This window comes from Bufo gargarizans, chromosome 3, assembly GCF_014858855.1.
Source record: "Bufo gargarizans isolate SCDJY-AF-19 chromosome 3, ASM1485885v1, whole genome shotgun sequence".
Lineage (NCBI taxonomy): Eukaryota > Metazoa > Chordata > Amphibia > Anura > Bufonidae > Bufo > Bufo gargarizans.
In genome coordinates, this window is record NC_058082.1 from 530,794,035 (window position 1) to 530,819,955 (window position 25,921).

Sequence of the window (25,921 nt, forward strand, 5' to 3'; positions counted from 1 at the left end):
GGCAGCTGGGCCCCAGGCGGAGAGCTGTTTAGCGCACGTCCTTCCGCCGCCAAGGATCGCAGGGCAACATTCTTTGCCTCCTGTTGCCACCTCCTCCTTCTCGGCTTCCTCCTCCTCTTCTTCCACCTGCTCATCCAGTCAGCCACACACCTTCACCACCAACTTCAGCACAGCCCGGAGTAAACGTCAGCAGGCCATTCTGAAACTCATATGGAGTTTTGGCGGGGTATAGAACAACAGACCGACGAGTGGTTGCTGCCGGTGAGCCTCAAGCCCGGCCTGGTGGTGTGTGATAATGGGCGAAATCTCGTTGTAGCTCTGGGACTAGCCAATTTGACGCACATTCCTTGCTTGGCGCATGTGCTGAATTTGGTGGTGCAGAAGTTCATTCACAACTACCCCGACATGTCAGAGCTGCTGCATAAAGTGCGGGCCGTCTGTTTGCGCTTCCGGCGTTCACATCCTGCTGCTGCTCGCCTGTCTGCGCTACAGCGTAACTTCGGCCTTCCCGCTCACCGCCTCATATGCGACGTGCCCACCAGGTGGAACTCCACCTTGCACATGCTGGACAGACTGTGCGAGCAGCAGCAGGCCATAGTGGAGTTTCAGCTGCAGCACGCACGGGTCAGTCGCACTACAGAACAGCACCACTTCACCACCAATGACTGGGCCTCCATGCGAGACCTGTGTGCCCTGTTGCGCTGTTTCGAGTACTCCACCAACATGGCCAGTGGCGATGAAGCCGTTATCAGCGTTACAATACCACTTCTATGTCTCCTTGAGAAAACTCTTAGGGCGATGATGGAAGAGGAGGTGGCCCAGGAGAAGGAGGAGGAAGAGGGGTCATTTTTAGCACTTTCAGGCCAGTCTCTTCGAAGTGACTCAGAGGGAGGTTTTTGGCAACAGCAGAGGCCAGGTACAAATGTGGCCAGACAGGGCCCACTACTGGAGGACGAGGAGGACGAGGATGAGGAGGAGGTGGAGGAGGATGAGGATGAAGCATGGTCACAGCGGGGTGGCACCCAACGCAGCTCGGGTCCATCACTGGTGCATGGCTGGGGGGAAAGGCAGGACAATGACGATACGCCTCCCACAGAGGACAGCTTGTCCTTACCCCTGGGCAGCCTGGCACACATGAGCGACTACATGCTGCAGTGCCTGCGCAACGACAGCAGAGTTGCCCACATTTTAACCTGTGCGGACTACTGGGTTGCCACCCTGCTGGATCCACGCTACAAAGACAATGTGCCTACCTTACTTCCTGCACTGGAGCGTGATAGGAAGATGCGCGAGTACAAGCGCACGTTGGTAGACGCGCTACTGAGAGCATTCCCAAATGTCACAGGGGAACAAGTGGAAGCCCAAGGCCAAGGCAGAGGAGGAGCAAGAGGTCGCCAAGGCAGCTGTGTCACGGCCAGCTCCTCTGAGGGCAGGGTTAGCATGGCAGAGATGTGGAAAATTTTTGTCAACACGCCACAGCTAACTGCACCACCACCTGATACGCAACGTGTTAGCAGGAGGCAACATTTCACTAACATGGTGGAACAGTACGTGTGCACACCCCTCCACGTACTGACTGATGGTTCGGTCCCGTTCAACTTCTGGGTCTCTAAATTGTCCACGTGGCCAGAGCTAGCCTTTTATGCCTTGGAGGTGCTGGCCTGCCCGGCGGCCAGCTTTTTGTCTGAACGTGTATTCAGCACGGCAGGGGGCGTCATTACAGACAAACGCAGCCGCCTGTCTACAGCCAATGTGGACAAGCTGACGTTCATAAAAATGAACCAGGCATAGATCCCACAGGACCTGTCCATTCCTTGTCCAGATTAGACATTAACTACCTCCCCTTAACCATATATTATTGGACTCCAGGGCACTCCCTCATTCAATCCTATTTTTATTTTCATTTTACCATTATATTGCGAGGCTACCCAAAGTTGAATGAACCTCTCCTCTGTCTGGGTGCCGGGGCCTAAATATATGCCAATGGACTGTTCCAATGTTGGGTGACGTGAAGCCTGATTCTCTGCTATGACATGCAGACTAATTCTCTGCTGACATGAAGACAGATTCTCTGTTACGGGACCTCTCTCCTCTGCCTGGGTGCTGGGCCTAAATATCTGACAATGGACTGTTGCAGTGGTGGCTGACGTGAAGCCTGATTTTCTGCTATGACATGCATACTGATTCTCTGCTGACATGAAGCCAGATCCTCTGTTACGGGACCTCTCTCCTCTGCCTGTGTGCTGGGCCTAAATATATGCCAATGGACTGTTGCAGTGGTGGCTCACGTGAAGCCTGATTCTCTGCTATGAAATGAAGACTGATTCTCTGCTGACATGAAGCCAGATTGTCTGTTACGGGACCTCTCTCCTCTGCCTGGGTGCTGGGCCTAAATTTATGAAAATGGACTCTTACAGTGGTGGGTGACGTGAAGCCTGATTCTCTGCTATGACATGAAGACTGATTCTCTGCTATGACATGAAGACTGATTCTCTGCTGACATGAAGCCAGATTGTCTGTTACGGGACCTCTCTCCTCTGCCTGGGTGCTGGGCCTAAATTTATGACAATGGACTGTTGCAGTGGTGGCTGACGTGAAGCCTGATTCTCTGCTATAACATGCAGACTGATTCTCTGCTGACATGAAGCCAGATCCTCTGTTACGGGACCTCTCTCCTCTGCCTGGGTGCTGGGCCTAAATTTATGAAAATGGACTGTTGCAGTGGTGGGTGACGTGAAGCCTGATTCTCTGCTATGATATGAAGACTGATTCTCTGCTGACATGAAGCCAGATCCTCTGTTACGGGACCTCTCTCCTCTGCCTGGGTGCTGGGCCTAAATATCTGACAATGGACTGTTGCATTGGTGGCTGACATGAAGCCTGATTCTCTGCTATGACATGCAGACTAATTCTCTGCTGACATGAAGCCAGATTGTCTGTTACGGGACCTCTCTCCTCTGCCTTGGTGCTGGGCCTAAATTTATGAAAATGGACTCTTACAGTGGTGGGTGACGTGAAGCCTGATTCTCTGCTATGACATGAAGACTGATTCTCTGCTGACATGAAGCCAGATTGTCTGTTACGGGACCTCTCTCCTCTGCCTGGGTGCTGGGCCTAAATTTATGAAAATGGACTGTTGCAGTGGTGGGTGACGTGAAGCCTGATTCTCTGCTATGATATGAAGACTGATTCTCTGCTGACATGAAGCCAGATCCTCTGTTACGGGACCTCTCTCCTCTGCCTGGGTGCTGGGCCTAAATATCTGACAATGGACTGTTGCATTGGTGGCTGACGTGAAGCCTGATTCTCTGCTATGACACGCAGACTAATTCTCTGCTGACATGAAGCCAGATTGTCTGTTACGGGACCTCTCTCCTCTGCCTGGGTGCTGGGCCTAAATATCTGACAATGGACTGTTGCATTGGTGGCTGACGTGAAGCCTGATTCTCTGCTATGACATGCAGACTAATTCTCAGCTGACATGAAGCCAGATTGTCTGTTACGGGACCTCTCTCCTCTGCCTGGGTGCTGGGCCTAAATTTATGAAAATGGACTCTTACAGTGGTGGGTGACGTGAAGCCTGATTCTCTGCTATGACATGAAGACTGATTCTCTGCTGACATGAAGCCAGATTGTCTGTTACGGGACCTCTCTCCTCTGCCTGGGTGCTGGGCCTAAATTTATGAAAATGGACTGTTGCAGTGCTGGGTGACGTGAAGCCTGATTCTCTGCTATGATATGAAGACTGATTCTCTGCTGACATGAAGCCAGATCCTCTGTTACGGGACCTCTCTCCTCTGCCTGGGTGCTGGGCCTAAATATCTGACAATGGACTGTTGCATTGGTGGCTGACGTGAAGCCTGATTCTCTGCTATGACACGCAGACTAATTCTCTGCTGACATGAAGCCAGATTGTCTGTTACGGGACCTCTCTCCTCTGCCTGGGTGCTGGGCCTAAATATCTGACAATGGACTGTTGCATTGGTGGCTGACGTGAAGCCTGATTCTCTGCTATGACATGCAGACTAATTCTCTGCTGACATGAAGCCAGATTGTCTGTTACGGGACCTCTCTCCTCTGCCTGGGTGCTGGGCCTAAATTTATGAAAATGGACTGTTGCAGTGGTGGGTGACGTGAAGCCTGATTCTCTGCTATGACATGAAGACTGATTCTCTGCTGACATGAAGCCAGATTGTCTGTTACGGGACCTCTCTCCTCTGCCTGGGTGCCGGGGCCTAAATATCTGAGAATGGACTGTTCCAGTGGTGGGTGACGGGAAGCCAGATTCTCTGCTATGGGACCTCTCTCCAATTGATTTTGGTTAATTTTTATTTATTTAATTTTTATTTTAATTCATTTCCCTATCCACATTTGTTTGCAGGGGATTTACCTACATGTTGCTGCCTTTTGCAGCCCTCTAGCCCTTTCCTGGGCTGTTTTACAGCCGTTTTAGTGCTGAAAAGTTTGGGTCCCCATTGACTACAATGGGGTTCGGGTTCGGGACGAAGTTCGGATCGGGTTCGGATCCCGAACCCGAACATTTTCGGGAAGTTCGGCCGAACTTCTCGAACCCGAACATCCAGGTGTTCGCTCAACTCTAATCATGGATCCTCCAGGTCTGCGGAAGATCCAGCCAAAATGCCACCGGATTGATCACCGCAGAAATCTTATACGGACCAACAAATCTTGGACCCAGTTTCCAAGATGGCGCTCTCAACTTGATATTCTTAGTGGACAACCATACCAGATCACCCACACACAGGTCCGGACCAGTCACACGTCTCCTGTAGGCCATTCGTTTATACCTTTCACCCATCCTCTCCAAATTCCCTTGAATCCTCCGCCAGATAGAGGACAAGGCAGAAGAGAATCTCTACTCCTCTGGCATCCCGGAGGAACCAGACCCAGAAAAGGTACCAAACTGAGGATGGAAACCGTATGCGCCAAAAAATGGTGACTTACCCGTGGACGCCTGCCTATGGTTATACAATGCAAATTCTGCTAAGGACAAGAATGAGGACCAGTCCTCCTGATTCTCAGCCACAAAGCACCTCAAGTAGGTCTCCAGGTTTTGATTGGTACGCTCCGTTTGACCATTCGACTGTGGATGAAAAGCCGACGAGAAAGAAAGTTGAATGCCAAGCCGAGAGCAGAACGCCTTCCAAAACCTGGAGAAAAACTGCGTGCCCCTATCAGAGACCACATCCGAAGGAATACCGTGCAATTTCACAATATTATCCACAAAGATTTGCGCAAGAGTCTTAGCGTTAGGCAGACTCGTTAGTGGTATAAAGTGAGCCATTTTACTGAAACGGTCGACTACCACCAAAATCACTGTTCTCCCGGAGGAACTCGGCAGGTCCGTAATAAAGTCCATGGACAAATGCGTCCAAGGATGAGATGGAATAGACAATGGAAGAAGTGGCGGTCGAGTATGAGCAACCTTTGACCGAGCGCAGGTTTCACAAGCTGTCACGTAATTCTCAATACTCTTACGTAACCCTGGCCACCAGAACCTCCGGGACACCAGATCACAGGTGGACTTACCACCAGGATGTCCAGCGAGAACAGTATCGTGATGTTCCTTCAACACCTTGTATCGTAGGCCCTCAGGAACAAACAACCTCCCTGGGGGACATGAACCAGGAGCCCCCTCCTGAGCTCCCAATACCTCCATCTCCAATTCAGGGTACAGAGCGGAGACCACCACCCCATCCGCCAAAATCGGCGCTGGATCTTCTGAATCACCTCCCCCAGGGAAGCTGCGAGACAAGGCATCTGCCTTGACATTCTTGACCCCAGAGCAAAAGGTAACCACGAAATTGAACCTGGTAAAAAACAATGACCATCTGGCCTGTCTAGGGTTCAGACGGTTGGCAGATTGCAGGTAGGCCAAATTCTTATCGTCTGTATACACCGTAACGGGGTTCGACGCCCCCTCTAACCAGTGATGCCATTCCTCAAAGGCCAACTTGATAGCCAACAACTCCCTATCTCCAACATAATAATTCCTCTCGGCGACCGAGAGCTTCCTGGAGAAGAAGGCACACGGGACCCACTTGCCAGGAGAAGAACCCTGCGAAAGCACCGCCCCAACCCCCACCTCTGATGCATCAACCTCCACCACAAATGGCTGAGATACATCCGGCTGCACCAGAATGGGAGCAGAGGCAAAACGCTCCTTAATAGCCAAAAAGGCCTGCAATGCCTCATCCGACCAGACAGAGACATCAACGCCCTTCTTGGTCATATCAGTAAGGGGTTTGACTAGGGTGAAATAATTCAAAATACATTTTCTATAATAATTCGTAAACCCCAAGAACCGCATCAAAGCTTTCTGATTCTCTGGTCGGTCGCACTCCAGAACTGCCCGGACCTTTTCGGGGTCCATACGAAAACCGGAATCAGAAAGCATGTATCCCAAGAACGGAAGCTCTTGCACCACAAACAAACATTTCTCCAGTTTAGCATATAACTTATTCTCCCGAAGGATCGTCAAAGCCTGTCTCACAAGATCCTGATGGGTCTTCAGATCAGGAGAATAAATTAAGATGTAATCTAGGTAAACTACTACGAACCTCCCCACCAAGTGATGAAAAATATCATTGACAAATCGCTGAAATACCGCTGGCGCATTCGTCAACCCAAAAGGCATTACCAGGTTCTCAAAATGACCCTCGTGCGTATTGAAGGCCGTTTTCCACTCATCCCCCTCCTTGATCCTGATCAGATTGTATGCTCCTCTCAAATCCAACTTGGAGAACACCTTGGCTCCAACAATCTGATCAAAAAGATCAGAGATCAAAGGCAGGGGATATGGATCCCGGACTGTAATACGGTTTAACTCCCGGAAGTCCAAACACGGTCTCAGTGATCCATCTTTCTTCTTCATGAAGAACAAACCTACTGCCACTGGAGACTTAGATGGTCTGATATGACCCTTTGCCAAACTCTCGGCGACATATTTTCGCATGACCTCTCTCTCGGGTTGAGAGAGGTTGTAAAGCCGAGACTTAGGCAACTTAGCCCCTGGAATGAGATTCACTGGACAATCATAGTCACGATGAGGGGGCAATTCCTGAGCCCCACCCTCCGAAAAGACATCCGAAAAATCCGAGAGATACTGAGGCAAGGCCGTAATGGACACTTCAGCGATAGATGTGACAAGACAATTATCCGAACAAAACTTGCTCCAACCAATGATTTGTCTTGCTTGCCAGTCTATAATTGGGTTATGTCTAGACAACCATGGCAACCCCAACACTATTGGAGCTGACAAATCCTTCATGACAAAACAAGAAATAATCTCAGCATGTGAATCACCCACCCTTAAATGAATACCATGAACAATGTGAGTAAGGCTCCTTTGAGAAAGAGGGGAAAAATCTATTGCAAAAACAGGAATCTCGTTCTCTAATGTGCAAGTACTTAGTCCCAGGCCCTGAAGAAAAAGAAAGTCAACGAAATTTACCCCAGCACCACAATCAAGGAAAACATCAACAAACACATTTCTAGACTCTAGCGCCACAATAGCTGAAAGGAGAAAATGGGAACTGCAGGGAGCTTGCATACCCGTCTGCTCCACCACACCATTCATACAACCAAGTGTGAGGGGAGTTTTTTTTTCTTTTTTCTTTTTCTCTTCCACCTGTGGTTTAACATAAGGACAAGAAAAAATAAAATGACCCTTCTTCCCACAATAGAAACATAGATTGTGCACTTTTCGAAAGTCTCTACTATCAGAATGGCCAGAAATCTGACCTAACTGCATGGGTTCCTCCCCTACCCCAGAGTAACAAGCAATATCACCCTGGGCAGCTGGTGAAACAAAACCGCACGCGGGAGGAATCCCCTGCACAGAGGGACCCTTACACCTCTCTCTGATACGTCTATCCAAACGTATAGCCAAAGACATTGCATTTTCCAAAGTATCTGGGTATTCATGAAAAGCCAGGGCATCTTTCAACCTTTCAGATAACCCCTGGCAAAACTGACTACGTAACGCGGGGTCGTTTCACCTCGACTCAGTAGCCCACCTCCTAAACTCTGTGCAGTAAACCTCAGCAGTATGTTTACCCTGTAGTAAGTTACGTAATTTTGATTCTGCCATCGAAACTCGATCTGGGTCATCGTAAATCAATCCCAGGGCGTTAAAAAATTCCTCCACCGACCGGAGGGCCAAAGAACCGGGCGGCAGAGAAAAAGCCCAGGATTGCGCGTCCCCTTTAAGCAAAGACATGATGATACCCACCCTCTGATCTTCATTACCTGAAGAAAAGGGGCACAATCTAAAGTACAACTTACATGACTCTTTGAAGCGGAAAAAATCATCAGTACCCAATGCAAATTTTTTTTTCAGGAAGAGCGACTTTAGGCTCCCCAACAATTTGACCTGTACCTGCTGCCAGCACCCTCTGACACTGTGTGACCGAACTACGCGGATCCGCAACCTCTAGGGATAAACCCTGCATGCGGTCAACCAGTGCTTCAATTGACGCCATCACAAAAGCGCTGAGCAATGGCCGTCACAGTATGGTGGATTATAATGTCACGGCGGACGTACACTTAGTACAAAAGATAACACACCAACCAGGCTCTGGACGAGAGACAGGGGAAGGGTCACCTCCTAGCTTATCCCTGACCTCTTTCCCTGCACTGCTCAGCCCACAGCAGACCTTGAAGGTAGGTGTGCTAGTGTCCTCCAGCCTGGGCTGACAAAACCCTGAACTCCCTAAGATGGTGAAGTGGGGAGATAGGAGCAGTCTGCTCGCACAGAACCTGGATGGAATAGAAGACACAAACAACCGAACTAGAAATGACACTTGTCTCTGAGAGCAGGAACTGACAGCCAACCTTCCCTCCAAGCTTCCCAGACCAGAATGAACAGTATAATCTGCTCAGGGCACTGGGCAGTGTGCTATTTAAACTAAAGACCCCACCCAGTGCACCTGATGAGAGGCAGATCCAGCAAGGCTCCAAAGCAATCACTAAACTCGTGCTGCGATCCTGGCTAACCTCTGCACATCGTCAGAGTGGGGCATGACACCACCTCTCCACTCTCTCCTGATGCTGCTGCCACCTCCTCACTATGTCACTTTGCCACTCTGTGGTCTCCTGATGCTGCTGCCACCCCCCCCCCACCCTGTCACCAGGTTCCTCTGTGGTCTCCTGATGCTGCTGCCACCTCCATACTATTTCACCTTGCCACTCTGTGGTCACCTGATACTGCTGTCACCTCCACACTATGTCACCTTGCCACTCTGTGGTCTCCTAATGCTGCTGCTGCCAACTCCACACTGTCATTGTGCCAATCTTTGGCTTCCTCCTGATGCTGCTGCTGCCGCCACCTCCACACTCTGTCACCGGGTCACTCCGTGGTCTCCTGATGCTGCTTCCACCTCCACACTATGTCACCTTGCCACTCTGTGGTCTCCTGATGCTGCCGCCACCTCCACACTTAGTTATTGTGCAACTCTGTGGCCTCCTGATGCTGCCGCAACCTCCACACTTTGTCGTTGTGCCGCTCTGTGGCCTACTCCTGATGCTTCCAACACCTCCAGACTCTGTCATTCGGCCACTCTGTGGTCTCCTTATTCTGCTGCTACCTCACCACTATGTCATAGGGCCACAGTCTCAAAGATTACCTTTAGTGACACACTGAGCCTTCATGAATTAAAAACCTGCAGGCATGGAAGGTCTCCCTGCTAACACCAGCACATGTTCAGGCCCGTATTAAGATCTGGAGAAGATCTGTGGGTAGGAGTGAGCCAAAATCCCTGCTGCAGTGTGTGCAAATTTTGCCAAGAACTATAGAAAACATCTGGCCTCTGTAAATGCAAACAAAGGTTTTTGTACCAAATATTAAGTTCTGTTTTTCTATTGTATCAAATACTTACATAGTTACATAAGTCCATAAACATAAGTCCATCAAGTTCAACCAAGGGATAGGTGGGGATGCAAATACTTATTTCATGCAATAAAATACAAATTAATTATTAAAAAAATCATACAATGTGATATTCTGGGTTTTTATCTTAGATTCTGTCTCTCACAGTTGAAGGGAACTGTAAGAAGGTACAAGGAATCATTGTAAATGATAAGTATGTGTCACTGAGGTTCCTGGCCTCGGTGGAGTAAGAGCCAGTTTTCTGTGTCAGAAGCAGTTGCTGTTTGACACCTTGCTATTTAGTATGGCTGTAAATAGCTGATGCTGGACGGCTTTTACTGGGAGTAGTCAAAGTGCTGGGTGGGTGACTACTCCCCACGGTCCAGGCTGGGTTTTGACAGGCCTATAGAAAATAGCCAGCAGTGTCAGGTGGGTGGATTACTCCTCTCTGACAATGGAGCTGTGTGAAACTCTGCTGAGATATGAGGCCTGTGTGTGGGCTTAAAGCTCAAGACAGTGTGTCGGGCGAGCAGGCCGCCTAAAGCCTGCAGGTAGACTTTCTGAGGCTGAGCATTCAGCCGGGTGTGGATTAAACACCCAGGATCAAAGGTGAATGTTTTTTCTGTATGAACTGTTTTGGGTGTGAACTAACACCAATACTGAAAATGGACTGTCATACTCTGAACCTGCAACTAGTGTGAATAAACACTGAAGTTTTTGAGTTACAAATGTGTCTTTGCCTGTATACTGCACCCGCTTGTCCTGTCTACCAAAGCGAATCCCCACAGTACCTATTATAAAAATTACAGACCTCTTTATTCTTTGTAGGTGGGAAAACTTGCCCGGTAGCCATATTTATAACAAATCTAGCATTTATGGGACCAGCTCGGACACCAGCTTTTGCAACCCATGAGTGTGCAGGCCTACAAGTCCAGCTGTAACATCTGCAGGTAAATGTGCCACAAGATACCATACAGAAACTGTATGCTTCCATGCTCAACCGTGTCTCATCTTGTATCCGGGATAGAGTTGGTCCATCAGGGTACAAGATCCTCCTTTCAATTGTACAGTTTTCCCCAACAAACTTAATAATCCTTTTACTGTAATATTGGAATCACATATATCATCACTATATTCACTCATGAACTCTAAACCATCAACTCCTTCTTGGTGCATTATTATTTTTTTCTAAATGAATGCAACAAAAAGTTGCTGTAAGTCATGTTTGACTTTTGAAATCACATTAGGTGCTCAAAAATCCAGACACTTGTGATTAGGCAAACTACTGTGAGAACAACTTTAGGCTACTTTCACACTAGCATTTTTTGCGGATCCATCATGGATCTGCAAAAACTCTTCCGTTACAATAATACAACCGCATGCATCTGTCATGAACGGATTTAATTGTATTATGTCTTCTATAGCCATGACGGATCCGTCTTGAGCACCATTGAAAGTCAGTGCGGGACGGATCAGTTTTCTATTGTGCCAGACTGTATCAGAGAAAATGGATCCGTCCCCATTGACTTACATTGTGTGCCAGGATGGATCCCTTTGGCTCTGCTTCTTCAGGCGAACAGCAAAACGCTGCAGGCAGTGTTTTGGTCTCCGCCTCCACAGCGGAATGGTGATTGAACGGAGGAAAACTGATGCATTCCGAACAGATCCTTTTCCATTCAGAATGCATTAGGGCAAAACTGATCCGTTTTGGACCGCTTGTGCGAGCCCTGAACGGATCTCACAAACGGAAACCAAAACGCTAGTGTGAAAGTAGCCTTAGTTACAGTGTCTACACGGATTGCTTCACATGACATTGCAATATGTTCTTGTACTGCAGCCAGTGTAGCTGTTTTTCTTTTAGTAAACCAGGTGCTTTAGGATTCCCCACAGGTAGACGTTGAGGGTTGTTAAGTCAGGGGAATGAGGTGAGAATTCCACAGCACCTCTTTCTCTTTTCCAATATCCTGGCTGAATATCATTGAGATAGGCTCTCACGTCTTGGTGGTAGTGTGGTGATTGAAGTAAATTGCTTGTCTGCATGTAGCTCATGAATGGCTGGTAAAAAGGATGTATGAAACAACTCGAGGTACACTTGACATGTGACATCTAATTTCACTTGCAGTACAGAATCAATCACAATGCACAATTCTTCAACAATCAGAAGAGATCGGTCTGTGCAGAGTTTCTTCTCAGTGGCCTTTTCTATCATTCCAGTTTGTCATTGTTCAGCGTCCCACTACAGAGTAGCAATATACCGCAAACTGCCAAATAATCTATTGCTGTGTAAAAATTGCCTCTACTGTATATAAATGCTTAGGGCAGTGGTCGCAAAGTGCGGCTCGCGAGCCACAAGCAGCTCTTTAGACACTTCTATGCGGCTCTTTGGTGTGCAATAATCGAATCGCGAAAAATAGAATAGCGAATAATCGATAAATACGATTTTGCGGACCTGAAAATTATATATGAAGGGGCACATAACTAGCTTTGTGTGTGAAGTTTTTTTACTGCTGTGTGAACTCTGAAACAAGCTCTCTCCTATTGATAATATGGCCAGCCTCTGTGCTCACTGTCACTATGAATGCACTGCAGTGAGCGGCTTCCGGTGCAGCTACATCACTTCCAGGTATAGACTTTTGTCCGGGTATAGAAAAGTGGCAGAACACCGGCCCGCTCGCTGCAGTGCATTCATAGTGAAAGTGAGTACAGAGGCTGGCCATTTTATCAATAGGACAGAGCTTGTTTCAGAGTTCAGACAGTAGTAAAAAACTTTACACACAAAGCCAGTTATGTGCGCAGCTTAGGACACATGAGGGGACACATGGGGCCATGAGGGGGACCAGCATAAGATGCTATATGTGTGTCTTATGCTGGCCCCCCTCATGGCCCTATGTGTCATAGCACGCATCCCTGGCCCTGCCTATAACAGTGCCATCCACAGATCCACCTCATAACAGTGCCATCCACAGATCCACCCCATAACAGCGTCATCCACTGGTACCCCATTAAGTGTCCTCCACAGATCCCCCATAACAGTGTCCTCCACAGATCCCCCATAACAGTGTCCTCCACAGATCCCCCAGATAACAGCGTCCTCCACATATCCTCACATAACAGCGTCCTCCACAGATCCCCCACATAACAGCGTCCTCCACAGATCCTTCACATAACAGCGTCATCCACAGATCCCCCACATAACTGCGTCATCCACAGATCCCCCACATAACAGCGCCATCCACAGATCCCCCACATAACAGCGCCATCCACAGAACCCCCGCATAACAGCGTCATCCACAGATCCTTCACTTAACAGCGTCATCCACAGATCCTTCGCATAACAGCGTCATCCACAGATCCTTCGCATAACAGCGTCATCCACAGATTCCCCAGATAACAGCGCCATCCACAGATCCCCCACATAACAGCGCCATCCACAGATCCCCCATAACAGTGCATCATCCACAGAAGCTTTACAGTGGGTCATCCACAGATGCTTAACAGTGGGTCATCCACAGATGCTTAACAGTGCATCATCCACAGAAGCTGAACAATGCGTCATCCACAGATGCATAACAGTGCGTCATCCACAGATACATAACAGTGCGTCATCCACAGATACATAACACTGCGTCATCCACAGATACATAACAGTGGGTCATCCACAGAAGCTGAAAAATGCGTCATCCACAGATACATAACAGTGTGCCATCCACATATACATAACAGTGGGTCATCCACAGAAACTTTACAGTGCGTCATCCACAGATACATAACAGTGCGTCATCCACAGATGCTTAACAGTGCGTCATCCACAGATGCTTAACAGTGCGTCATCCACAGATACATAACAGTGGGTCATCCACAGATGCTGAACAATGCGTCATCCACAGATACATAAGAGTGCGTCATCCACAGATACATAACAGTGCGTCATCCACAGATACATAACAGTGGGTCATCCACAGAAACTTAACAGTGCGTCATCGACAGATAAATAACAGTGGGTCATCCACAGATACATAACAGTGCGTCATCCACAGATACATAACAGTGGGTCATCCACAGAAGCTGAACAGTGGGTCATCCACAGAAGCTGAACAATGCGTCATCCACAGATACATAACAGTGTGTCATCCACATATACATAACAGTGGGTCATCCACAGAAGCTGAACAATGCGTCATCCACAGATACATAACAGTGGGTCATCCACAGAAACTTAACAGTGCGTCATCCACAGATACATAACAGTGCGTCATCCACAGATACAGAACACTGCGTCATCGACAGATACATAACAGTGCGTCATCCACAGATACAGAACACTGCGTCATCGACAGATACATAACAGTGCGTCATCCACAGATACATAACACTGCGTCATCCACAGATACATAACAGTGCATCATCCACAGATACATAACAGTGCGTCATCCACAGAAACTTAACAGTGCGTCTTCCACAGATACATAACAGTGCGTCATCCACAGATGCTTAACAGTGCGTCATCCACAGAACCTGAACAGTGCATGCACTATTTTTTTGTGTTGCAGAGGCACAGCCAGAAGCACCACGGAAGCACTCTGTAGCAGTCATATCCCGGATCCCGGACCCATTGAAGTAAATGCTGTGTGCAGCCCGCATCATGGACCCATTCACTTCGGCATGCGCTTCCTTCCTATATATTTTAGGTTTAAAAAATGTGGCTCTTATATCAAGGAATTTTCAGGGGCCATATGGAGATATCTTCTCTAACCTGGAGAGTGGATACCCAGGGAAAAAGAAAAAACTGTGTTTAATTAGTTACACGTTAGATAGGGTTTAGAAGAAGATTAAAAAAAATACTGGGTGTAAGAAGCCCCACTTATTTCACCCCACTTTGGCACAATTATAATTTAAAAGAGTTTATGCTAATTGAAGACTACAAATACTGGAATTCACGCGGTATTAACCGCTTAACTCATATAATCTCACACGGTAGTATTACCTCTATAGACGAAATGATGAAGGATACAAACGTTACCTTTTTAGATAGATTTAGATATTCACAAATTAGTCATGCATTTATGAGCACTCAGGATAAAAGTCTTTTGATTATAAGGGCAAACTCGTTTTTGGATTATTGTTTTAAATTTAAGGACACACAACTCACTCTCTCACAGATATATCACAGGCTTCAGGATTGCTTAGGGGAAATAACAACATTCAAAAGCGAGGGAGGCTGGGAAGCTGAACTAGGCGCTAGGAGTAATTTGGATTGGGATGTAGTCTATAAAAATATAAAAAAAGTATCGATTTCCCAAAAATATAGATTGATGCAGTTTAAAATTGTACATCGCCTGTACTACTCCCCCGTCTTCCTCGCAAAAATATATAAGTAAAAGAAGGATACATGCTGGAAGTGTTCGGCAGAAAATGCGGGTCTAAGTCACTTGTTATGGAACTGTCCAGAAATAGGCGGGTTCTGGACCAGCATTTATGAAGAACTACATAGAAGATTATTTTTCGCCCCATAAGACGCACTTTTTCTTCCCCCAAAATGGGGGAGAAATGCCCTTGCGTCTTATGGGGCGAATGCTTGCAGTTTTACATCGCAAGCTGCGATGTACGGAGTGGGGGCCGGGGGAGGGACTGGGAGGAGGATCTGGGGGCTGGCAATAGCGGCGGGGCAGTGCAGTCAGTGTAGTATAGCACCGCCCCGCCGCTCCAGTATACTAAAATAAGATGTCATTTTCAAGTAATACTTATTAAACTTGCCCCCTTAGTCCTATTACTACCTTACATCCTAATCGCGGCAGTAGAATTCATGCCGGGCGGGCGGCAGCGTAACTCTTGTCACGTGCCTGCGCCGCCTACTTTATGAATGAAGCAGGCGGCGCAGGCAAGTGACGTCAGTGAGAGACGCGTCCTGCCTGCCTGAATTCTACACTAGCGATTAGGATGTAAGGTAGTAATAGGACTGAGGGGGCATGTTTAATAAGTATAATTGAATATGACATCTTATTTTAGTATACTGGCGGCGGGGGCGATCTGTGGATGGCACAGTTAAGGGCTGGGGGGGGTCTGTGGATGGCACAGTTATGGGCTGGGGGGGGTCTGTGGATGGCACAGTTATGGGCTGGGGGGGTCTGTGGATGGCACTGTTATGGGCTGGGGGGTCTGTGGATGGCACATATATAACAGTGCCACCCACAGATCCCCCCCCAGCCCATAACAGTGCCATCCACAGACCCCTCCAGCCCATAACAGTGCCATCCACAGACCCCCCCAGCCCATAACAGTGCCATCCACAGACCCCCCCTAGCCCATAACTGTGCCATCCACAGACCCCCCCCAGCCCATAACTGTGCCATCCACAGATCGCCCCCATAACAGTGTCAGTCATCCACAGATCCCCCCCATAACAGTGTCAGTCATCCACAGATCGCCCCCATAACAGTGTCAGTCATCCACAGATCCCCCCATAGCAGTGTCCGTCATCCACAGATCCCCCCATAACAGTGTCTGTCATCCACAGATCCCCCATAACAGTGTCTGTCATCCACAGATCCCCCATAACAGTGTCTGTCATCCACAGATCCCCCATAACAGTGTCCGTCATCCACAGATCCCCATAACAGTGTCCGTCATCCACAGATCCCCCATAACAGTGTCCATCATCCACAGATCCCCCATAACAGTGTCCGTCATCCACAGATCCCCCATAACAGTGTCCGTCATCCACAGATCCCCCCCATAACAGTGTCCGTCATCCACAGATCCCCAGTAATAGTACCATCCAGAGACCACCATTCGTTCCAAACCCACCAAACACACAGCACACCTTTTGGTTAAAAATATTTTTTTTCTTATTTTCCTCCCCAAAAACCTAGGTGCGTCTTATGGGCCGGTGCGTCTTATAGGGCGAAAAATACGGTAAATTGAATTGTTGTTTTAAGCAGGCAATACTAGGCCTCTTCTCCCCCATTAATTTAACGCCCTATCAGAAACGAGCGTGCTTGGAGGGCTTCATAGCCGCACAGGCCTTGATTATTAAATACTGGGGTACAAAAAACAGCCCCTGTTTCCCCGAGTGGAGGGCTCGGATTGATACCATAGACGCCTATAGAAGAATAGCAAGAAAATCAGAGTAATGTTTGAGTGAACTAAAGGGGGAGGAACGGGGTTAATTATATTGATTTTTGTATAATTATATGTTATTCTTACATTGTATGTAATGAAAATTTATATGCTTGGCTTAGGAAATAATAAAGAATTTTTTTTCAAAAAATAAATAAAAAATGTGGCTCTCAAAAGAAATTTCAATTGTGGTTTTGGCGATATTTGACTCAGTTGACAAAAAAGTTTGCCCACCACTGGCCTATGGTATTAACAGGCCATATTCACAGCCACCACTAGATGGGGCTGGAGTCACCCTCTCTCTCTATATACTGTATATTTTTGTTTTATTTAATGCCATTTGAATATGTTGGACCTTGATTGAAAGGCAAGAATATTCAGGCTAGGGTCACCTTTATGTGCTAGAAGGAAAGTTGTATACAATGTAACTGCCTACTTAAAGAGGATCTGTCTGTCAGTTCTTATGTCTGTTGTAAAAATTATTAATATCTTATAAAATAACAAATGTGGAGCCTTTTTTCTTAGAACTCTGCATTGTGTTGAAAAACTGTTATTCCTCCTGGGAATGTATGAATACATTTTAAGTGGACCTTTCTAGTGGGAGATATGCCCCTATACACTCTCATACTGCCTATTCAGCAGCATATCTCCTGGAATTCTGCATCAGTAAAATCTTCCCCAAATGTTGGGGATTGTGTTAGGAAATTGACAGTATAAAGCCTCATTCACACATCAGTATTTTGGTCAGTGATTTCCATCAGTGATGGTGAGCCAAAACCAGAAGTGGAGCCTCCACAGAGATAAGGTATAAGGGAAAGATCTGCACCTGTTCTGGCTAGATATACCTGGTGTACAGAGTGTGTTACATTATATAAGGGGGCACAGAGCATTAGACAATATGTATGGGGCACAGGGTCTGAGACACCATCTATAGGAGGTACTATAATTAAGGGCACTGTGTGGAAGGTGCTTTATTTTATAGGAGCATAGTGTGTGACATCATTGTATTCAGCGGCACAGTGTATGTTGCTATTGTATTCAAAGCACAGTATGTGACACTAAGAGAAGTTTGTGTTAATATACAGGGTGTTGAAGTCCTGGTAAAGGAAGAAGCTGAATGGCAAACTCTGCAGAGACAGGTTATGACAGAAGTCATCATGGTGGTCTGAACTGGATGGAAAGAAAAGGGAAGAAAATAAGTTTCTGGAGGAGATGTCACCTGTAAGTCGCTAAATGTAAATTTTAATTCACATTTGAAGTTGCCGTTACATTTTAAAATTAATGCTACTAATTTAGTCTATTTAAAACCCTATAATGGGCATGGGGGTATGTGTGAGACTTCTTACACAGGGTTGCCAGCCCTGACTATGTGTGACATCACGCAAAGGTAGAATGTGTGAAGGCCTGGCTGTTGTCAAGCCTTTTTTTCAATTCAAAATAAAGGTTGATTTATCCTTATACTGAACAACTTGGTTATTTAAGACACCACATATAAGAATTCATTGTCTAAGAATCTAAATTAGACAGCCTATCCCTACCAACCAGCCTGTACAGCACAAAGCAGAATGCCCACTAACCTGGATGGCTAGAATCAGTCACCTGGCAAAAGGTGTAGATTATCTTTTTCATATTAACTCTTTTTTTTAAATACATTTAGGTACAAACTCACTTAACCAAATACTACCATCATTTTTTAACCCATATTAATAGCCTGTATGTGAATATTCTATGTAATTTTTTTCTCACTCCATGCATTCTACTTCATACCCTGCTTCCTTAACTTCCGCCTTTCTTTGAACTTTGCAGCAAACAGCCTCACTTGACTTCTTCACTCTGACTCAATTCTCTGTGAAGCCAAATCTCCTCATGCTTCGTCGAGCTGGCCAGCCTGATGACATCATCACGCACCGTGAGAGATTTTGCGTTGGATCTTCGATCCAGATGGCCACGGCGTACTCTTCACAAGGAAATGAATAAGGTGGGTATTTTGAATTTTTTAACAGATTAACCCCTGACAGCACTCAATGGTCATCTCAGATGCTGCAATCAGCAATAAACACGACATATGAGGGATTTCAATGACTGGGGGTGGCACCATCGCCGTTCCCCATCATTGCGCCCACTATTCATCACAAAGCAAATTTCTTTGTGAAATTTGGCAAAGCAGCCTAATCAAAGTTTTGATAACTTCACTCATCTCTGATAAGTGCCAGGATCTTTATGTCGGGCTATCAAGAAAACAATAAAGCTATAATACAATCATTCTAGAACTACTGTTATACTATAAGATAACATCTCTCCGTTGTAGCAGAATAAAATAACAATGAGTTCCCAAGCTATATAGCAGATCATATTGTTTGTGCTGACTGCTATAAAAGGACAATATTTTATATTTAATTTTCAATGAAATACTGCTGAAATGAGAACAGTAAAAATTATTTTAAAAAAGTTTTCTATAAATACTGAGTTATTAAATATCCCTTTTGGACAAAAATGTCCTTTAAAGGGCTTCTGTCACCCCCCAAAAGTCATTTTTCATTTTTGGGCAAATTAAAATCCTTATAGTGCGATTATTCATTATATAGTGCTCTTACATTTTTCTGTGGTTTAGTTTCTTTAAAAACGGCACTTTTATAATATGTTAATTACCTGGCTACCAGCAAGTAGGGCAGTTGGTATCCGCTGCATCCTCCTTTAAAAAAAACGCCCCCTCCTCCTGTTGATTGACAGGGCCAGCGAGCGCTCTCCTCCTTCGGCCGGCCCTGTCTGCGTTCCAAATCTCGCCTGCACCGTACCGGTCTTCAGTCGGCTGCTCCTTCCTCAGTGCGCCTGTGCCGGGTGTAGATGTGACGTCATCGGCGCAGGCGCACTGAGGAAGGGGCGGCCGAGCGAAGTCCTCCTCTCAGTGCGCCTCTCAGACCGGTACTGCGCAGGCGCGAGATTTGGAACGCAGACAGGGCCAGCCGAAGGAGGATAGCGCTCGCTAGCCCTGTCAATCAACAGGAGGAGGGGGCGTTTTTTTTAAAGGATGATGCGGCGGATACCAGCAAGCAACTGCCCTACTGGTAGCCAGGTAATTAACATATTATAAAAGTGCAGTTTTTAAACAAACTAAGCCACAGAAAAATGTAAGAGCACTATATATTGAATAATCGCACTATAAGGATTTTAATTAGCCCAAAAATGAAAAATTACTTTTGGGGGGTGACAGAAGCCCTTTAAAAATCTAAATGATTTAATTTTGCTGTGCCATTTTGCATGAACTTGAGTCACACTAGTTATTTAACCAGTTAATGACCTGTGCCATACATGTACAGTGAAAGTCGGCTCTGTAAAAATGTTGCCTGCTTTGGATTCGAGCAAGCGCCATAGCTGTCGGGTGCCTGTTGTTTCACATGGCAGACACATGGGGCTAATGTCTGTAATCGGTGATAATGCCAATATCAGATATTTAACCCCCTCAGATGCCTTGGTCAAATATGTCTGAAAACCCAGTTCCATATGAATAATGCAGATTTCTCATAGATTTCAATGCTAATGCATTGGAATTTATAATAGAACTGATCTAATGACTGCTTGTTCAAGTTTACTAGGGAAAAGTTTAAAAAGGGAAAAAACTTTTTTTTTAAATATGAAAAATATAAAAAAAATTAAATCGCTCCCCTTTCCCTAAAATTTAAACAAAAATTAACATCATAGGCATCACCAATCTCAAAACTACCCAATGATTAAAATATTAAAATATTTATTCCATACAGTAAAATTGCTAATTCGGCATTTTAATATCGCCTCACCCCAAGAAATAATAATAAGAATAAAAAGTGATCAAAAAGTTATATATAATCTAGAGATCACTTTACAAAAAAGTGAGCCCTCACACAGCTGTATAAACCTAATTATAGAAAAGTCATGGTGGTCAGAATATAGCAATAAAAAGAACAAAAATAATTATTTCTAAAGTGCTTATTTTTTCAGTATTAAAATACAAAACAACTATACAAATGTGGTATTTTTGTAACCCTCTGACACTGATAATGAAGGTAAAAAGTCAGTTTTACCACACAGGGAACATTGTAAAAACTAAACCCAGAAAACTGTGGCGGAATTGCGTTTTTTCGCAATTCCACATTTTTTTTTCCAGTTTCTCACTACATTGTATGCAATATTAAATGGTGCTCCTACAAAGTACAACTTATCCTGCAAAAAAACAAGCCCTCATATGGCTATGTGAATGGAAAAGTAAAAACGTTATGGATCCGGGAAGGCAGGGAGTCAGAAAATAAAATGCAAAAATGCGGAAAATCCTACGAGGCTGAAAGAGTTAATTAAGAAGTCATTACAACAATCATTAGTTACAAGAGTTAATATTTAACATGTTCAAAGTCTACATGTGCAGAGCGATTCCGAAAAAGCTGAACTGGATCAGGTCGAAATCACCTCTTTAGAGGTGATCTGTGAAGATTGTGGAACATAAACAACGCCAGGAGTTGAGATGAGGTGACAACCTTTCCACGCCTTTTTATTTACACCTCTGAAAATAAGTGTGTATGAACTGATTTCTAGTGGGATCAGTAATGTATTATATGGGCAATAACAATTTTCCATTTTTAGATTAAAAAGCAGCTACCGAACCTTCAATCAACAATTATGTATTCATTACCTGTTCTGATAGGATACCGGCCAGTCAAAAACGCTGCTCTACTTGGGGTACATACAGAGGCTGCAGAAATGTGTTGAGTCAGTTTCACACCTTCTCTGGCCAGTCTATCAATGTTTGGAGTCCTGAAATGTCAGGAAAATTTTGAAATCAAAATGATCAAACAGTTAAATAAATCTAAGATGATTGTCTAATGTCTGCATCTGTCACTGAAATGTCATCACTTTCTGCTTCAGAGACCACAGTCCTTCCTCCTTACAGGCTCATTGTAGACACAGACAAGAATTCAAACAGGGATCTGAGAGAGAGGAGGACAAGGAGGCTTCACCCATAAAGCCTGAATACAGTATGAGAGATTGTTCCATGGAGCCACCATAAGCATCATGGAGGCTCAGTGAGGTCCTGAGTTTAAATCTATCCAAGGTTAACATCTATATGGAACTTGTATGTTCTCCTTGTGTTTGTGTGGGTTTCCTCTGGATACTCGGATTTCCTCCCACACTCTGGAAACATATTTAGATTGTGACCTCTGTATAGGCTGTAGAATTGGTTGGTGCTATATAAAGAAATCATGGAGAAAACTGTGAGGACAAATGGTTGACTAGGGTGAGGGGTTTAGTTCGATTCGTTAGATGTAGTCTTGTGGGATAATTATGGGTTCAATAGCCTCTAACTTTTCATGTAACTTTGAATAAATCAATAGTCCACAATTATTTTTTCATATATCTTATCTGAGAAACAATGGCTCTTTTCCCACTTTTAAGCGCTTTCACTCGAACCCCCTATACTAACATTGTCCGAGATGTGGAGACTAGGGATGAGCGAATTTCATATTTTGAAATTCGTTTTTGGTTCACGTTGTGGTATTTACTGAATTGCGTTATGGATTTTGTTACCACGGACCATAACGCAATTCCATGACGGAATGCATAATGGAATGCCTTTAGAGGCATTCCGTTATTCATTCCATCATAATAGAAGTCTATGGCCTGCATAACGGATCCGTCCGGTTTCCGTTATGCTGGAGTCCTCTCCTGATCCGTTATGCAGGCCATAGACTTCTATTATGACGGAATGAATAACAGAATGCCTTGCATTCCGTCATGGAATTGCGTTAAGGTCCGTGGTAACGGAATCCATAACACAATTCAGTAAATTCCACAACACAAACCGAAAACGAGTTTCAAAATATGAAATTCTCTCATCCCTAGTAGAGACGACTGTCAGCTCACTACAGTATAAGGCTACTTTCACACTAGCGTTCGATCGGATCCGTTCTGAACGGATCCGATCATAATAATGCAGACGGAGGCTCCGTTCAGAACGGATCCGTCTGCATTATATTTGCAAAAAAAAGCTAAGTGTGAAATTAGCCTGAGCGGATCCGTCCAGACTTTTACATTGAAAGTCAATGGGGGACGGATCCGCTTGAAGATTGAGCCATATTGTGGAATCTTCAAACGGATCCGTCCCCATTGACTTACATTGTAAGTCTGGACGGATCCGCACGCCTCCGCATCCGCACGCCTCCGCACGGCCAGGCGGACACCCGAACGCTGCAAGCAGCGTTCAGGTGTACGCCTGCTGAGCGGAGCGGAGGCTGAACGCCGCCAGACTGATGTAGTCTGAGCAGATCCGCATCCATTCAGACTGCATCAGGGCTGGACGGAAGCGTTCGGGTCCGCTCGTGAGCCCCTTCAAACGGAGCTCACGAGCGGACAGCCGAACGCTAGTGTGAAACTAGCCTTACATGCTGCCCATGGGGAGGGGTTAGGATGAAAGAGCTGACAGTCTGTCTCACCATCTGGAACAATATTAATTTAGAACAGGAGTTATGGAGCTGTTAAGTGAAAAAAAGAGACATTTACTTTGAAAAGATATACAGAATTACAGTAACTTGTAATTAGTACAGTAACTACTGCACAAACGTAATGCAGATAGATTTTTCTCCTAACAGTCTCATGTTAAATTAAAATGTGTGGGAACTGTTGTCAACCACCCGCAACATCAGTTAATCATACCACTGAACAAAGGGGAAGGATCTGAATTTGTTCATGTTTTCTACCATATATTCAATTACCATATATTCAATTATTTATCTACTCCATGAGTTCTTCATATTAAAATGTGAAATGAAAACTGACTTAACAATCAGGTACCTTATAGTATCATTCCCGTAACAGCCAACATCCCCAATTCCAAGGTCATCAGCCAAAAGCAATAATATGCTTGGCTTTTGGACAGTGGCTTCATTAATTATTGGACATAAGCATAGGACCAAAATAGAAAAGGATAGAATGTGAAGCCTGAAAAAGAATGACAATTTTAAATAGAAGTGAATTTATTATCAAATTGTATGTACACATATATTCTGTTTATATAGTCAATAAATTAAACCAGTAGCATTTAGAAAATCTTTAGCTTTTAGAAAATCTTTATATGCTACCATGTATATATATGCTACCAGCATATAAAGATTTTCTAAAAGCTAAATATTTTCTAAATGCTACTGGTTTAATTTATTGACTATTCTTTGCACCAATTGTAAAGTACTGTATGTAGTATATATTGTATGTGTGTACTTACAGTTTGTGGAGAGCTCTATGTGCTATGCTTGGCTGCTTCATGGTCTGTATGCCGCCTGACTGAGATTATTCATTTCTGAAATATGTAGAGTATCTACTTCTGACATAGTAAAGCAGAGTTCAAAGGGAAGCATACTTGGTTTTCTAGAGACTGTTTAACCTGTTGAATCAGAAGAGTTGCTCTTTGTAACAATATGAAGCATGGCTTTTTAAGGCATGTCTAACACAGATGATTGATATGTAAAAGGGACTTCATTTTCAACATAACCTAATTCATTATCCCAAATGAAAATGATATAAAGGCATAATTAAAGTTAAAAAAAAATGATGGAGACTGAGTATTGAACTAGGCAGTCTTATAGACAGTTGAGTATTGAACTAGGCAGTCCTATAGACAGTAAATGGTGGGGTAGTTACGCCGGTGCACTGTCATTCTTTTCACACAAGGGACTCATTCTTGTGACTGTGGAGGTACCTGGACCCCATGCAATCATACTTTATATGATGTGGACAGCTGATAAATATAGTTTGCTTGGTACTACCAAGTTGGTACAACAAATTGTTGTAAATTTACAATCAGAGATGTGCGAACTTGTCTAGGTTTGGTTTGGTTCAGGTTAGCTGAATTTTTCAAAAAGTTCAGTTCGGAGTCAGACCCAAACAAGATTAGCTCCAATTGCCCCGAAAATAACACCCTCTAGTCTCCTAGAATGTTATCTCTTTTCATTAATTTTTTATGACTTTTTTTTATTTCCCTCCCCAAGATCTTGAACACAATGACAGCAATAGTAAATCATGTATGAGTGACAATGATATACATAGCTATGGGTAAATACGTTTTACAGCATTTGAAACCCACCGCACCGTCACATGCGTTATACTTTTCATATTCCAAAGCTTTAAAAAATTGTCCCTTATTCGGGGCAGATAATGTTTAAACACAATGTGTTATGGAATAAAAATGTAAAAAAAACAGTGCCTTGCTGGGGGACAAAGTGTCCAAAAATTATGCCTTGACAGGGTCAGAAATAAATGCCTGCCCATGTGATGTGCATAAGTGTGGCGTGTTGTGAACGAGCCTATAAAAATTATCCCTTTTAATTGGGAACAGCAGCAGTGCAGTGTGGATGTGGAAAGGGTAGGGTAATAAGAGGCACATGGCCGCATTAGTAGCGGTAGAAGAATCAGCATAGCATGGGACATACAAGGCAGTAGTGCAGCCAACCAGTCGCAGGGCAAACACGTGAGGTTCACGGTGGACCGATGAGAGGTCAAATAGTATAACTCACAGTTCATCAGTTTACTCACGGTTAGCAGATACCCTCCCTGGGCTGGCAGCACAGTGTTGAGGTGGACAGCACAAAATCCTCCGGGGCACGCTCTGTGGTAGGAAGCATCAGCCAAGATGGTGGTTGAGGTGCCCTTGATATTAAGGGTGCTTAGGGTGCTTGTTGCGGCTGAGTCCTTTGATGGTTTTTGTTGTGACGCCAGTACCGTTAATGGTGGTACAGCCATAGGTAGTAATAATGAGGTAGACAGTGGTAAGATGCAACTCACAACTTTTACTTTGGATGTCTTTCAGTTGCAGTAGCACAATTATGCAGTCTTTAGATGATACAGAGATAATTCAGCAAATCCACTGTTTAAGGCTTGTCAGGTTTTTGGTGGGTTTTGGAG

General features: G+C 45.1%; 1 protein-coding gene across 1 annotated transcript in view; it reads right to left on the reverse strand.

The window, feature by feature from the left end:
* Nucleotides 1-24,328, reverse strand: part of LOC122932674 (arylsulfatase H-like) — a 56,248-nt gene extending 31,920 nt beyond the window's left edge. The window contains exons 1-3 of the mRNA XM_044287222.1: nucleotides 24,246-24,328; nucleotides 23,819-23,965; nucleotides 21,663-21,784 (exon numbers count right to left, since the gene is read on the reverse strand). Of these exons, the coding sequence (XP_044143157.1) occupies nucleotides 21,663-21,784; nucleotides 23,819-23,965; nucleotides 24,246-24,286 (310 nt within the window). The 5' untranslated portion in view covers nucleotides 24,287-24,328. The remainder of the gene's footprint in view (nucleotides 1-21,662; nucleotides 21,785-23,818; nucleotides 23,966-24,245) is intronic.
* Between the last annotated feature and the right edge of the window lie 1,593 nt (nucleotides 24,329-25,921).